The sequence below is a fragment of the Blennius ocellaris genome, assembly GCF_963422515.1.
Source record: "Blennius ocellaris genome assembly, chromosome: 8".
Lineage (NCBI taxonomy): Eukaryota > Metazoa > Chordata > Actinopteri > Blenniiformes > Blenniidae > Blennius > Blennius ocellaris.
The window spans coordinates 10,778,080-10,792,795 of NC_137657.1; the positions used below are offsets into that span (position 1 = coordinate 10,778,080).

At 43.4% G+C, this 14,716-nt stretch overlaps 2 protein-coding genes across 4 annotated transcripts; both read left to right on the plus strand.

Annotated features, from left to right (window-relative positions):
* The first annotated feature begins 3,615 nt into the window (after window positions 1-3,615).
* LOC308133070 (acyl-coenzyme A thioesterase THEM4-like) lies at window positions 3,616-8,836 on the plus strand. Of its 3 annotated transcripts, none has more exons than XR_013936719.1 (7): window positions 3,616-3,980; window positions 4,443-4,623; window positions 5,557-5,719; window positions 6,189-6,299; window positions 6,622-6,746; window positions 6,853-6,994; window positions 8,241-8,334. XR_013936719.1 is itself a non-coding variant. In XM_080500340.1 (7 exons), exons 1-6 carry the CDS (start codon window positions 3,852-3,854, stop codon window positions 6,924-6,926), a joined length of 783 nt encoding a protein of 260 aa, XP_080356466.1. In that variant the 5' UTR covers window positions 3,616-3,851; the 3' UTR covers window positions 6,927-6,974; window positions 8,241-8,357. The 3 variants fall into 3 exon arrangements, 2 of the variants coding, with proteins under 2 accessions (XP_080356466.1, XP_080356465.1); XM_080500340.1 differs by having other exon boundaries at window positions 6,853-6,974; window positions 8,241-8,357; XM_080500339.1 differs by lacking the exon at window positions 6,853-6,994 and having other exon boundaries at window positions 8,241-8,836.
* Window positions 8,837-10,101: 1,265 nt separating this feature from the next.
* On the plus strand, window positions 10,102-13,616 carry LOC308133634 (acyl-coenzyme A thioesterase THEM4-like). The gene is made up of 6 exons (XM_080501098.1): window positions 10,102-10,376; window positions 11,010-11,199; window positions 11,854-12,016; window positions 12,172-12,282; window positions 12,591-12,715; window positions 12,825-13,616. The coding sequence occupies exons 1-6, from the start codon at window positions 10,248-10,250 to the stop codon at window positions 12,869-12,871; spliced, it is 765 nt and encodes a 254-aa protein (XP_080357224.1). The 5' UTR covers window positions 10,102-10,247; the 3' UTR covers window positions 12,872-13,616.
* The last annotated feature ends 1,100 nt before the right edge of the window (window positions 13,617-14,716 follow it).

Here is a 14,716-nt window from a genome sequence, read left to right on the forward strand (position 1 = left end):
GAACACAGACACAGTGAACTAGTATGTAGCTGAAAGGTCAATTTTCACCTTTGATACATTGGGAAATCATTTATTAAGTTTTATGGAGATAAGTCAAGTCCAAAGTATGTATCCAGGGTCAAACACAACTCAAGGCCCAACTTCATATTGGCCATGCCCTCTGTGCTAATATTTAACATTTTGTCTGTGGCACAAACAAAAGAAGTAAATGCAACTTGCAACTCCCATCTTTAACTCATTGGTGGCATGATTGTTTTTCACACGAGCAAATAGTGTAATGTGTGTATGAATCAAAGCCTCTGTTGTCTGTTGCATCCTATAGAAATCTGTTAAAGTAGCCCAAGATTATCCCTGTAGGTTCATTGGAAAAAAAATGAGAAAGTTATCCCATAATAAGAGGCAACTATTTTATTTAAAATAAAGTGATCAAGGGTCGTGTTGGCTGATGAGCACTTTCACATGGTCCAGCAGCAATCCCTAACATCCTCATCCTATATAATCATAATACTTGAATGCAGGACTTCCTGATCTTTAACATACAGTGCTGTTAGGAGCCAATATCAAATATGGGCTACTACAACTGTTATTATAAAACGTATTTTCTTATTTTGATTTCAGTCATGAAATAGACTTCATTAAAAAAGAGACTGTAGTTTTATTATAACTCATTTTTTTCCTCAAGGAAATGAATCGGAAATGACAATATGTCAAACATTAATTTAAAAAAAACTTATTTTATGACGCAGTAAATCAACCATTAAATGACTTCCAGAAGAAATTCATTCGCAATTATTTTCTTTCCCATCCATCCATCCATCCATCCATTGGCTACCGCTTTATCCGGGGCCGGGTCGCGGAGGCAGCAGTCTGAGCAGAGTTGCCCAGACTTCCCTCGCCCCAGACACTTCCTCCAGCTCCTCCGGTGGCACCCCAAGGTGTTCCCAGGCCAGCCGAGAGACATAGTCCCTCCAGCGTGTCCTGGGTCTGCCCCGAGGCCTCCTACCGGAGGGACATGCCCGAAACACCTCCCTCGGGAGGCGTCCGGGGGGCATCCGAAATAGATGCCCGAGCCACCTCAGCTGGCTCCTCTCGATGTGGAGGAGCAGCGGCTCTACTCCGAGCTCCTCCCTGGTGACTGAGCTCCTCACCCTATCTCTAAGGGTACGCCCAGCCACCCTACGGAGGAAGCTCATTTCAGCCGCTTGTATCCGGGATCTCGTTCTTTCAGCCATGACCCATAGTTCATGACCATAGGTGAGGGTAGGAACGAAGATCGACCGGTAAATCGAGAGCTTCGCTTTTTGGCTCAGCTCCTTCTTCACCACGACGGACCGATACAACGTCCGCATAACTGCAGACGCTGCACCGATCCGCCTGTCGATCTCACGCTCCATCTTTCCCCCACTCGTGAACAAGACCCCAAGATACTTAAACTCCTCCACTTGGGACAAGGGCACTCCACCGACCTGGAGGGGGCAAGCCACCTTTTTCCAGTCGAGAACCATGGCCTCGGATTTAGAGGTGCTGATCCTCATCCCAGCTGCTTCACACTCGGCTGCGAACCGTGTCAGTGCACGCTGGAGATCCAGGCTTGAAGGGGCCAACAGAACCACATCATCCGCAAATAGCAGAGATGAGATTCTGTGGTCCCCAAGCCGGACCCCCTCCGGCCCCCGGCTGTGCCTAGAAATTCTGTCCATATATATGATGAACAGAACCGGTGACAAAGGACACCCCTGCCGGAGGCCAACGTGCACAGGGAACAGGTCCGACTTACTGCCGGCAATGCGAACCAGACTCCTGCTCCGGGAATACAAGGACCGAACAGCCCTCAACAAGGGACCCCGGACTCCGTACTCCCGGAGCACCCCCCACAGGACATCTCGGGGGACGCGGTCGAACGCCTTCTCCAGATCCACAAAACACATGTGGACTGGTTGGGCGAACTCCCACGAACCCTCAAGCACCTGGTGGAGGGTATAGAGCTGGTCCAGTGTTCCACGACCAGGACGAAAACCGCATTGTTCCTCTTGGATCCGAGGTTCGACTAACGGCCGGACCCTCCTCTCCAGTACCCTGGAATAGACTTTCCCGGGGAGGCTGAGGAGTGTGATCCCTCTGTAGTTGGAACACACCCTCCGATCCCCCTTCTTAAAGAGAGGGACCACCACCCCGGTCTGCCAGTCCAGAGGTACTGTCCCCGCCCGCCACGCGATGTTGCAGAGACGAGTCAGCCACGACAGTCCCTGCACATCCAGAGACTTAAGGAACTCTGGGCGAATCTCATCCACTCCCGGTGCCTTGCCACCGAGGAGCTTCACAACAACCTCGGTGACTTCAGCTTGGGAGATGGACGAGTCCACCTCTGAGAACCCAGTCTCTGCTTCCTCAATGGAAGACGTGGTGGTGGGATTGAGGAGGTCCTCGAAGTATTCCTTCCACCGCCCAACAATGTCCCCAGTTGAGGTCAACAGCTCCCCACTTCCACTGTAAACAGTGTTGGTGGAGAACTGCTTCCCCCGCCTGAGGCGCCGGACGGTTTGCCAGAATTTCCTCGAGGCCGACCGAAAGTCCTCCTCCATGGCCTCTCCGAACTCCTCCCAGACCCGAGTTTTTGCCTCCACCACAGCCCGGGCTGCGGCTCGCTTGGCCTGCCGGTACCTGTCGATTGCCTCGGGAGTCCTATGAGCTAACAGTGCCCGGTAGGACTCCTTCTTCAGCTTGACGGCATCCCTTACTTCCGGTGTCCACCACCGGGTTCGGGGATTGCCGCCACGACAGGCGCCAGAGACCCTGCGGCCACAGCTCCGAGCAGCAGCTTCGACAATGGAAGTGGAGAACATGGTCCACTCGGACTCAATGTCTCCAACCTCCCTCGGGATCTGTGAGAAGCTCTCCCGGAGGTGGGAGTTGAAGGCTGCGCGGACGGAGGGCTCGGCCAGATGTTCCCAGCAGACCCTCACAACACGTTTGGGCCTGCCGAGTCTATACGGCCTCCTCCCAGTCCAGCGCATCCAACTCACCACCAGGTGGTGATCATTTGACAGCTCTGCCCCTCTCTTTACCCGAGTGTCCAAGACACGCGGCCAGAGATCAGATGACACGACCACAAAGTCTATCATTGACCTCCGGCCTAGGGTGTCCTGGTGCCATGTGCACTTATGGACACCCCTGTGCTCGAACATGGTGTTCGTTATGGACAAGCTGTGACTGGCACAGAAGTCCAATAACAGAACACCGCTCGGGTTCAGATCGGGAACCACTGGGAATTTTCTTTCCCAGTGGTTTTTATTGTGGTTTTTTTTTATTATGAAAATTTCCCTTGTATTTATTTTAGCACCAAATACAACACAGTCATTTCATTGTACATTTACAGAGAAAACCAACATTTTCTTGTTCGTTCAAACACACGTTAAATATCAAACATACTTTGCTTCACTTTTTTTCTCACATAAATTAATAAGTTACGTGTCGGGGCCGGTTGCCATGACAACGTGAATATTTCATGATCACGGCTCTACCTCACAGCCAATCATTGTCCACCCGGAAAGCACGTGAGCTCTGTGACGCCGGTCGTGTCTCTCGACACCGGATGTTGACAGTCGTTGAGGAACTTGTCACACGAAAGTCGTCGGTAAAACTGTCCTTTTTTGTTTGTTTGTTTGTTTTTTTTAAAGGCATCGTTTAACTACTCCGTTTAAAACATGTGCTTGAATGATTCTATCGTGTCGCTCTTCTTCCCGGCAGGGCAGTGACAGCATTAGCTTACATAGCAGTGAGGAGTTACTTCACAGTGTGGTTAACATCATTATTATCAGCCTCTGTCCAGCTTCCACGCGGTCCTGTAAATCATGTCAACACATCTCGGGCGACTTCTCGGAGGATTTCAAAGCCTCGGTTCACTTCCTCTCGTGAGGACTCGGCTAAGTCATCCATCCGCCCGCGTTTCATCCAGGCTCGCCTGTGTACGGACCATCACGGTAGGTGGGAGCCGTGATGAATGGCGGTTTATCTGTTTGTGTGTTTGTGTTTGACCTCCTCCCTCCTTCCAGGTGTTTCTCCTGTGGCGTGACTGTACTTTTACCTTTAGCTGATCATTGACATACACAGTCAGCCTTGAGGTTAAACGAGGACATGACCAGGCTGGACACACACACGCACGCGCGCGCGCGCGCAGGGAGAACGCACATACTCCCTTTAGATATACGACAATAGAAATGGTTTATTAATCACAGAAGAAAATTCCTTTGATTCCTAAAAAAATCAGTCCTATAAATCCACAAGTGCAATTAACCACTCCACATACATGTTCTGTTGTTTGAGCTTCTTTTAGAAAGTGTTTGTTTCTGGGTTGTTTTTTTTTCTTTTCAATCTTAAATAAGATGTCCAGATCTCTTGTCTCAAGACATCTAACTCTGTACTTTGTGTTCCCTGTTTGGCAGGCGTTCTCTCTGCCTCTCTTCTCCAAGTCCCGGGACTTCAGCCTGCCCAACTCCTCCTGGAGTCCAGAAATGATACGGCTGTATGAACATTATACCAGCCAATGTGAAGTTGAGACGGCAACGGGAGAGAAAGTAGGAGGGCCGTGGAAAAGACTGCCAAGCTACAATCATTTTGCAACAGGTACAAACATGGACAAGGATGCAGTTTGAGTGATCTTTTACGGCAGTTTTGACCTCCACCACTCAATTACAAGGTTGTGAGTTGTACACAGGTATTGTATACAAGATACAATATATCTGTTGTATGACTTCCTAGATGAAGAATGAAGATGCTCTATCTCATCAGGAGCATGTCTACCCATTATCCAGCATGTTCAGGACACGTTTGTAAAAGTGTGAAAGAGACCATGGACAAACAGATATGTGAGCAGTGAAAAAACTAAGATCCAAGTTAATTATGACATTTATAAAGATAAACTTTGCATGTATAACTTTAAACTGATTTGGTCCAGGCAACCTTTCTTCCCTCAGATAATCCCCAAACGCCTTGTTTACTGTGGGTAACAAGCTTACTCACCCTTCAGCATCAGTCCCTCCTGAATTGTTGGCATTTATTTTTTTCATCTTATTTCACCTAAAATTTGTCCGGATAAGAACCAGATTGACCCGTCTACAGACATTCGTTCTGTTTTAGCTGTAACACGTGTACCTCCACTGAAAAATACCTTTCATATTATCTCCTCCTAGACTGCGCGGCTCTAAAAGACACTGTTCAGCACCTGAGGCCCGCTGCCTTGCGGTCTTGTCCGTAACCTTTTTACCTTCGCCAACGAAACTTGGGCGACCAAGTTGGCTGAGACAAGCAGTGAACAGCTCTCTTCAGAGATGCACTTTTCTAAGCGCAAAGCAACAATTATTAAACCTCTCTTTAAAAAATAAAAAAAAGGAGTAATCTAGATGCATCAGTAATGAACAACTTCAGGCCAATACTGTTCAATCCTGTTTATAGTGAAGAGTGAAATCTTTCACTCTGGTGTGTTTTCACAGCTTTTTCCTGTAAGATTTTTCCACTTTACTAACAGATGATTGTTTATTTCTGTGTTGTTACAAACAGGAGGAGTGTATCCTAACAAAATAATCCAGTCAAAAGCTCGTCTTTTCACGCGCAACACCGAAGAGGCCGGAGCGGCTTTTGAGTACGTTATCTTTGTTAATGAAGAAGAACAGAGGTGTTTGTGCCTTTTCCAAGCTGGATACCTACTGGAGGGGGCGCCAGGGTGAGCAGATATTTAATGTTGTGCTCATGTATGTGTGTTTGTTATATTTCTTTGTATATTGATTTGCTAATGCGACCCGGCCCCAGATAAGCGGCAGACAATGGATGGATGGATTTGCTCATGCTGCACCATGAATGAATGTGTCCATTATTACAACATTTATATTATCATTTATTGGTTAGTTTGGCTCATACACTTGTTATACTTTAGGTTTGCTCTCATAAAAGTCACCATCACATGCATTAGTCTGGTCAATCTGGTCCCCTGATAGAGAGTTATAAATGTCAATCAGGTACATTTGGGATTATTTTTTTGCCACGTTACTTCGGTAAGCCTGGAACATTCCACATTCCCTCCCACAGTTTAGGTGGGTGTCCATTTGTTTTGATGTCTGCTTATTGGTGAGAAAGCATCAATTTGCTGTGTATGTGTTTTGCATGTGATCTTAATAGACCCCGTGTTGTTCCAGAAAGGTCCACGGGGGGGCAACAGCCACCATGATTGACATGGTGACGGGGACTCATGCTGCCGTAGTCTCTGGGCCTGTTATGACCGCCAACCTCAACATCAACTACCGCTGGTACAATAATAACATTTCAGTTTAAAAAAAACCCAACATGTTTTATCAGATTTTTTGCGACTTATAGATCGAAATATTTAATATTTCATACACCCAAGCTGCACATCAGAAGTCATGTAAGAACCTCTGAGTGCTGAGTTATTATATTTTAGATCAGCACAGAGATAGATGCATACACTATTAGATAATTGGGATGCTTAAAGTTTCCCTGAACACTCTGGTCATCAGTACACGTCAGTATGGGACCTTATGAGTTGAACATTGCTAAACTACTGAGTGTGTCACCATCATTTTCACTAAGAGACATTTGTTTTTTCCCCAGCCCCATCCCCCTGGGAAGCACTTTATTGATAGAGTCCTCTCTGGAAAAGAAGGAAGGCAGGAAAACATTTGTTACATGTAAAGTGACCAGCACCGATGGCTCCAAGGTGCACACAGATGCAACAGGTAAACGTGTGTCCAATGGTTACGTCAGTGTGAGAACTTCACTTTAGTCAAATTTCTTTCAGCTTCTGAATTTTAAGTTTTGTTTTTTTATATATCACACATGCAGCTCTGTTCCTGTCAATGTCAGACATCTACTCTTGGGAAAATGACACAAATGCGTCAGCCTGCCATCCACTCTGACAAAGTTGGCAAGAGGAGACCAGAACGAGTGTGCGAGTGCATGTTTTGGTGTGTATGTGCCTGAAAGTGTGAGTTTCTATTTATTTTACAGGCTTCTAAGAGAGGCTTCACTAAGCTGCGGTCCCACTGTACCTTGTGCCGCGATGGAACAGGTTGATTGAAATGTCGGCGTTACACAGCACCGCAGTCTTTCAATGGAGTGCAGACGCTCCTCTCAGTAACCAGAGAGGAGGACATTCAGCTGGACGCTGAGAATTGGAAAGTTTAAGCATTGTCACAGAGAGAGGCTCAACGCTTCACTCTGATGGCCGCCTGAGCTGGCCACTTCCGCGTTGCTCGCCCAACTATTGTTGCATAATGACGACATATCCCACTGAGCAACAGTCGTCCAAATCACTTTGGACTTCCTCATAAATAAGGGAGATATACAAATAACATATAATATTAAACAAAGTCTACGAGTTATAGTGGAAGCTATGCAGCTAATTGTTCATATATTAATGTACTTCTCCATTCTTCCATTTGTTCAATTATCTTTTATAAAATACACAAAGCCTTTTCTGTTCCCACACTTGCATTTAGCATGCATGATATATTAACATTTTATGATATGTTCAGTTTGTTAAAAATGAGCTTACATAAATATACATACACATAAAAGCAACACCAAAAAGTGCCTTCATCCCCTTCATTCAAATGAGCAAATAGGCCAATCTTTGGTACCAGGTGGGGCTGAGCGTGTTGTGGGCAGACGATCTCCTTAAGGCGAAGGTGAATTCATCACAGTCTTCTCACCCTGATTGTCAGACAGACTGACAAACGACTGCTTTGTGTTTGGAACCCAGGACGAGTCTCTCAACCAGGATTCTAATGTCCATGTAAACACTCTAATTCTCTGAGATTTAGAGTGTTTACATGGACATTATTTTCCAATTGTATTGATATTATTTGGTTATAAATTACAATCGATGTTGGTATAATTTACTGCCATGCAGTTGAACACACAGGGTTCTTGTTACTTTAATACACTTTCACACAACTTGTAAAAGTGTTTCAGCCATGTTGGACTAAATAGTTTGGGAATATCTTCTTATCCAAATTGTAGCTTTCAATATATTATTATCTTACGATCATCAAATTTCGTTTTAGCAGTTTCTTCAGTACACCATTGAGGTCTCTGTGTACCCAGCATGAAACACTACTTCATACCGATTCCTTTCACAGATGCGATTGCAAATTGAAGGCAACCGTTTCCAGTTAAAACTCTACTTAAATAAACTTTTTTTTCTTTCTTTCCTTCTCTTCATTTCACAGGAAGCTTTGTGGAAGCTAACCAAGTCGCAGAGACGTGCTCATCAAACACAGGGAACTTTTTACAAACTGAAGCTGGATCCAACGTTATTGTCGCACTGCATGTTTTTTTTAAATGTATTAGTTATTTGAAGTGGTGTAGAGATTTGACGTGGGAACGGTTGCATTGTTTGTCATCATTTTGTGGGTCTGGAAGGAGCCCGTCTGGTCCTTTGTCACTATAAAGCACTTTTATATCGGGTTATTATCAAAACTATCTTCTCCTGGTTGAACTGGTGTGTTTATATGAACAAACATGCCTGAAGCATATTTCATTTGGATGCTTTGATCCTTTATGAAACCCGAGTTACCGCCATGACGAGGAAAGTACAAGATCATCGAAATAGAAAGAGAACCTGCATAAAAATGTCATCATTTCAGATGTTGAAGTGTGAAAAATCTGTTGAGTTAACACTGAACATCGTATTTTGGGCTTGACTTTGGGCTAATTGTTGTAAATCTTAGATACACGATTTGTATTTTTGTACTGATTTGGGTTTGGGATAAAAAAAAAAAAAAAGTTCCTACAGAAGCATATTTCATTCACTTAAAAAAATGAAAATCGACTGTTTTTCTGAATTTATGAGATAATATTTTCTGAAGAAATAAAAAATTGGCCGTGTTGTTCTGCGTTAATGGGACAGTGGTGTGTTATTCCAAGCGGAAGCTCTGCTAGACCATTGTAGGAAACATGCATGGCATGCCCCAGCTCTCGAGATCAATCCAGATTTATTTCCATTTGGTTTGAGACATTGGGAAATACTCATGTTCAAGTATTGTTGATGGAATATTATTATATTAGATGGTCAACTTTGCACAGTGTTGCCTCTGTTAAAACATTATCCCTGTAGCTTCAGTGGAAAAAATGAGAAGTTTATCTCACATTAAGTGGCAACTCTTGTTTAAAATGAAGTGATCAAAGGCCGTGTTGCCCCATGGGCACTTTCACATGGTCCAATATGGCTTTCATTTAAAAAGAAAAGAAAAGCTAAACTCTTGATGTTTTTATAAGAACATTTCAACCGTTTGAGTGTTAATGGACTCAAACAGAAATGGGGCTCAGGGGCACTGGTGCCAAACAATCAGCAGAAGTTTTCCATGTTCTGCACTGCAGAAAGTCCCCAACAACCTCATCCAAGATAGTCATAATACTTGAATGCAGGACTTCCTGATCTTTAACACACAGTGCTGTTAGGAGCCAATTTGAAATATGGGCTACTGCAACTGTTATTACACACATGGTTTGAATATAAAACGTATTTTATTATTTTAATTTCAGTCATGAATATAACTTAATAAAAGAGACTAGTTTCACCTTTCACCTATTTCTTTTCATTATGAATAGTTTATTGTTTTCCTCAAGGGAATAAATGGGAATGAGTCAATTAAAAAAAGAATCGTATTTTATAACGGAATAATTCATCCGTTTAATTACCTCCAGAAGAAATGAAATTACAATAATTTTCTTTCCCAGTTTTTTTTTTTAGTAGAATTTTTCAATTTATTTATTTTAACACACGTTAAAGATCAAACATGGTTTTCTTCACTTCCTTTTTTCCCCCACACAAATTGATGCGTTATGTATCAGGGGCCGATTGCCATGGTAACGTGAACATTATGTAGTCACGCCTCTTCCCCACAGCCAATCATTATCCACCCGATAAAACACGTGAGCCCTGTGACGCCACCCATAGTATCTCTCGCGTGGCCGGAAGTTGACAGTCGTGGAGGCTCGTGTCACTTGAAAGTCACCGGTAAAACTCGTTTTTTGTTTATTTTGGGTTGTTTTTTTTAAAGGCATCGTTTAACTACTCCGTTTAAAACATGTGCTTGAATGATTCTATCGTGTCGCTCTTCTTCCCGGCAGGGCAGTGACAGCATTAGCTTACATAGCAGTGAGGAGTTACTTCACAGTGTGGTTAATATCATTATTATCAGCCTCTGTCCAGCTTCCACACGGTCCTGTAAATCATGTCAACACATCTCGGGCGACTTCTCGGAGGATTTCAAAGCCTCGGTTCACTTCCTCTCGTGAGGACTCGACTCAGTCATCCATCCGCCCGCGTTTCATCCAGGCTCGCCTGTGTACGGACCATCACGGTAGGTGGGAGCTGTGATGAATGGCGGTTTATCTGTTTGTGTGTTTGACCTCCTCCCTCCTTCCAGGTGTTTCTCCTGTGGCGTGACTGTACTTTTACCTTTAGCTGATCATTGACATACACAGTCAGCCTTGAGGTTATCAAGTAAAACAAAGCTTTTTCTTTATTTAACGAACAATATATGTAACAATGAAAAATGTACCTGTCTGAAAACAAAAGTGTTTATCGTAATATAGTTGTATAAAGGCTGTTGTACATTTTTGAGAAATGTATTTGAGAAGGCTACTGGACAAAGAATATGCTCAAACATGCACATTGTCTTATTTAGCCTCTTCCTCAAGGGGACACACACACACACACACACGCAGGGAGAACATGCATACTCCATTTAGGTAAACTCGAATAGAAATGGTTTATTAATCCCCAGAAGGAAATTCCATCGACTCGTAAAAAAAAAGATTCACATTAGTCCTATAAATCCACAAGTGCAATTAACCACTCCACATACATTTTAAATTTTTCGAGCTTCTTTCAGAGAGCATTTGTTTCTGTTTTCTTTTCTTTTCAAGCTTAAATAAGATTGTCTCATGTCTCAAGACTTCTAACTCTGTACTTTGTGTTCCCTGTTTGGCAGGCGTTCCCTCTGTCTCTCTTCTCCAAGTCCCGGGACTTCAGCCTGCCCAACTCCTCCTGGAGTCCAGAAATGATACGGCTGTATGAACATTATACCAGCCAATGTGAAGTTGAGACGGCAACGGGAGAGAAAGTAGGAGGGCCGTGGAAAAGACTGCCAAGCTACAATCGCTCACTCAAGTATGCAACAGGTACAAACATGGACAAGGATGCAGTTTGAGTGATGTTTTATGGCAGTTTTGACCTCCACCACTCAATTAAAAGGTTGTGAGTTGTACACAGGTATTGAAAGCTTTTAAATCTATTGTAAGACTTCCTAGATGAAGAATGGAGATGCTGTATCTCCTCAGCAGTATGTCTACCCACTATCCAGCATGTTCAGGACATGTTTGTAAAGGTTTGATAGAGACATATAGACATCTATAAAGATAACTTTAAACTGATTTGGTCCAGGCAGCATTTCTTCCCTCAGATAATCCCCAAATGCCTTGTTTACTGTGGTTAACAAGCCTGAACTGTTGCTATTTAGTTTTTTCGTCTTATGTCACCTACAACTTGTCTGGATAAGAATGATATTGACCCGTCTACAGACATTCGTTCTGTTTTAGCTGTAACACGTGTACCTCCACTGAAAAATACCTTTCATATTATCTCCTCCTCGACTACAAATCTTTTGCAGGGTTTGAGTTTAAAAAACAAACACCTTAATGACTATTCAATCCTGATATAGGGAAGAGTGAAATCTTTCACTCTGGTGTGTTTTCACAGCTTTTTCCTGTAAATATTTTTCTGTCTTTTCCGCTTTACTAGCAGATGATTGTTTATTTCTGTGTTTTTACCAACAGGAGGACTGTATCTCAGCAAAATAATCCAGTCAAAAGCTCGTCTTTTTACACGCAACACCAGAGAGGCGGGAGCAGCTTTTGAGTATGTTATCTTTGTTAATGAAGAAGAACAGAGGTGTTTGTGCCTTTTCCAGGCCGGTCACCTATTGGAGGGGCCCCCAGGGTGAGCAGATATTTAATGTTCTGGTCATGTATGTGTGTTTGTTGTATTTCTTTGTATATTGTTTTGCTAATGCTGTGCAATGGCTGAACCTGTCCGTGTAATGTGTCTGCATCTGTGTTTTGCATGTGATCTTAATAGACCCTGTGTTGTTCCAGAAATATCCACGGGGGGGCAACAGCCACCATGATTGACACGGTGACGGGGACTCATGCTACCATACTCGCTGGGCCTGTTATGACCGCCAACCTCAACATCAACTACCGCAGGTACAATAATAACGTATAAGTTTTAGTTTTTTTTTTAAAATTCACACAGGTATTTTGTTGTTTTAGTATTTTTCACATCTCTTAAATTGATGTGCAGCAGAACATATAATTGACCAGATTTTTTTGCAACTTATAGATCGAAATATTTAATATTTCATACACCCAAGCTGCACATCAGAAGTCATGTAAGAACCTCTGAGTGCTGAGTTATCAGTAGACATCAGTATGGGACCTTATGAGTTGAACATTGCTAAACTACTGAGTGTGTCACCATCATTTTCACTAAGAGACATTTGTTTTTTCCCCAGCCCCATCCCCCTGGGAAGCACTTTATTGATAGAGTCCTCTCTGGAAAAAAAGGAAGGCAGGAAAACATTCGTTACATGTAAAGTGACCAGCACCGATGGCTCCAAGGTGCACACAGAAGCAACAGGTAACGTGTGTCTAATGGTTACATCAGTGTGAGAACTTCACTTTAGTCAAATTTGTTTTTCAGAATCTGATTTTTAACTTCTTCTTTTTTTTTTATTTCACACATACAGCTCTGTTCCTGTCAATTAATGTTGGCCATCTACTACTTGGAAACTGACATAAAAGCATCAGCCTGCCATCCACTGACAATGTTGGCAAGAGGACACCAGAATGAGTGTGCGAGTGCATGTTTTGGTGTGTATGTGAACGAATGTGTGCGTTTCCATTTATTTTACAGGCTTCTAAGAGAGGCTTCACTAAGCCGCGGTCCCACTGTGCCTTGTGCCGCGATGGAACAGGTTTATTGAAATGTCGGCGTTACACAGCACCGCAGTCTTTCAACGAAGTGCAGACACTCCTCTCAGTAACCAGAGAGGAGGACATTCAACTGGACGCTGCTGTTTAGAATTGGAAAGTTTAAGCATTGTCACAGAGAGAGGCTCCGTGTTGCTCGCCCAACTACTGTTGCGTAATGACGACACGTCCCACTGAGCAACGGCGACGTCTTCTGGAAGTATGGAAATGATGCCTTAAAGACGTGGTTGGACCACTCTTTGCTCAGTGGGATACCCGTGTCGTTCACAACCCCGCTTACATTTTAACAGTGACCGCGCAACAGAGTTGGGTCTGGGTGCGCTTTGCCTTACGGTACCGTTCTTCCCCACCCTGGCATGTTCTGCACGGTGGGACTGTGGCTTTAGTCTGCCACGAGAGATTTTTTTTTTTATTGCATGCCAGTATTTTATTAACAGTCCTATTATTTAACTGAACTGCTTTTTTCTTAATACATTTATTGTTAATTAACACACACAGTACCTCATTACCTCAGTCTTATTTATTGAACAAAATGTAAGCATTTTACAGTATTTACGGTTTTTCTGTTTCTCTGGAGCCTTTTCAAAATAAAATATTCAAATTGTGTGATGCAAATATATATATGCTTTGATCTAATAAAACTACCTCTGGGTTATTGTCTAGTTCACACAATGAATGTCTTATTTTGTTCATGAACGAGTGCATCCCTGCTGACAGCGACAACATATAATGAGCCTGGAGTTGAACGACACCACTGTGCACTCTTAACGACAGTGTAGAGAAAAAAATAGATTTGATAAACGAATTCTTCAACGGCTATATATTAGAAGAGTTCAGTAGTAAAGTCACTTGTGTCAACATGTTATACAAAGGATTATTTATGCACTTTGAAGTGTGCACGAGGGTTTTGTGGTCCTTCAGCTCGTAAAGGAGAGTTTTGTACCACCGACATTACACATCTTCGTACATTTTAGTTTTGATTTCCAGGTGTGGGTAGTTGGAACTGTCACCCTATCGTGTGGTGGATGTGGTCGTATTTAAATGTGAGGTGTGAAGTTGCACGCCATGAGAATGTGATGACTTTCAATGGAGGCACAGGAGCGTCAAACCCCGAAATCATCTCGATATGAAGCGTGGCCCTTGTTCATGGGTTGGTTTTGTCTGGTCCTCTCTGGTACTTTGAACGCGCTTCTTCATTCAGAAATGACTCGGGGGTCGCCACACATTGCCGTATTAAGTAACCCTGTCCACATCACAGGGGTTAGTGTTGCTGTGGGAGCTTGTGTCAACCACAGTTCTAAAATGTAGATTTTTCATAAAACACCTTACAGATTTACACCTCTGTCATGACATTTCCTCTTTTCAGCTACCGATGTATAAAAAGGTCAATCGAAGAAAAACATTCTAAAATAGTGTGGAAATCAATGAAACACTGCCATTGGGAATTGATTAGCCTTCTGTTTATAGGCAGAGATATTTTAGTTATGGACCGGTGCAGCCAAGTGGGTGTTTCTTTCAGTCAATTAGTTTGAAGTGTAGAAACCCTCCCACCCTTTTTAACTGCATTTGTCTTCAGTTCTCACACACTCTGGTGGATGTGTGGTTTCTGGGCTCCTCACAGAATAGGCCTGGTGGTCTTCTGAGGGCC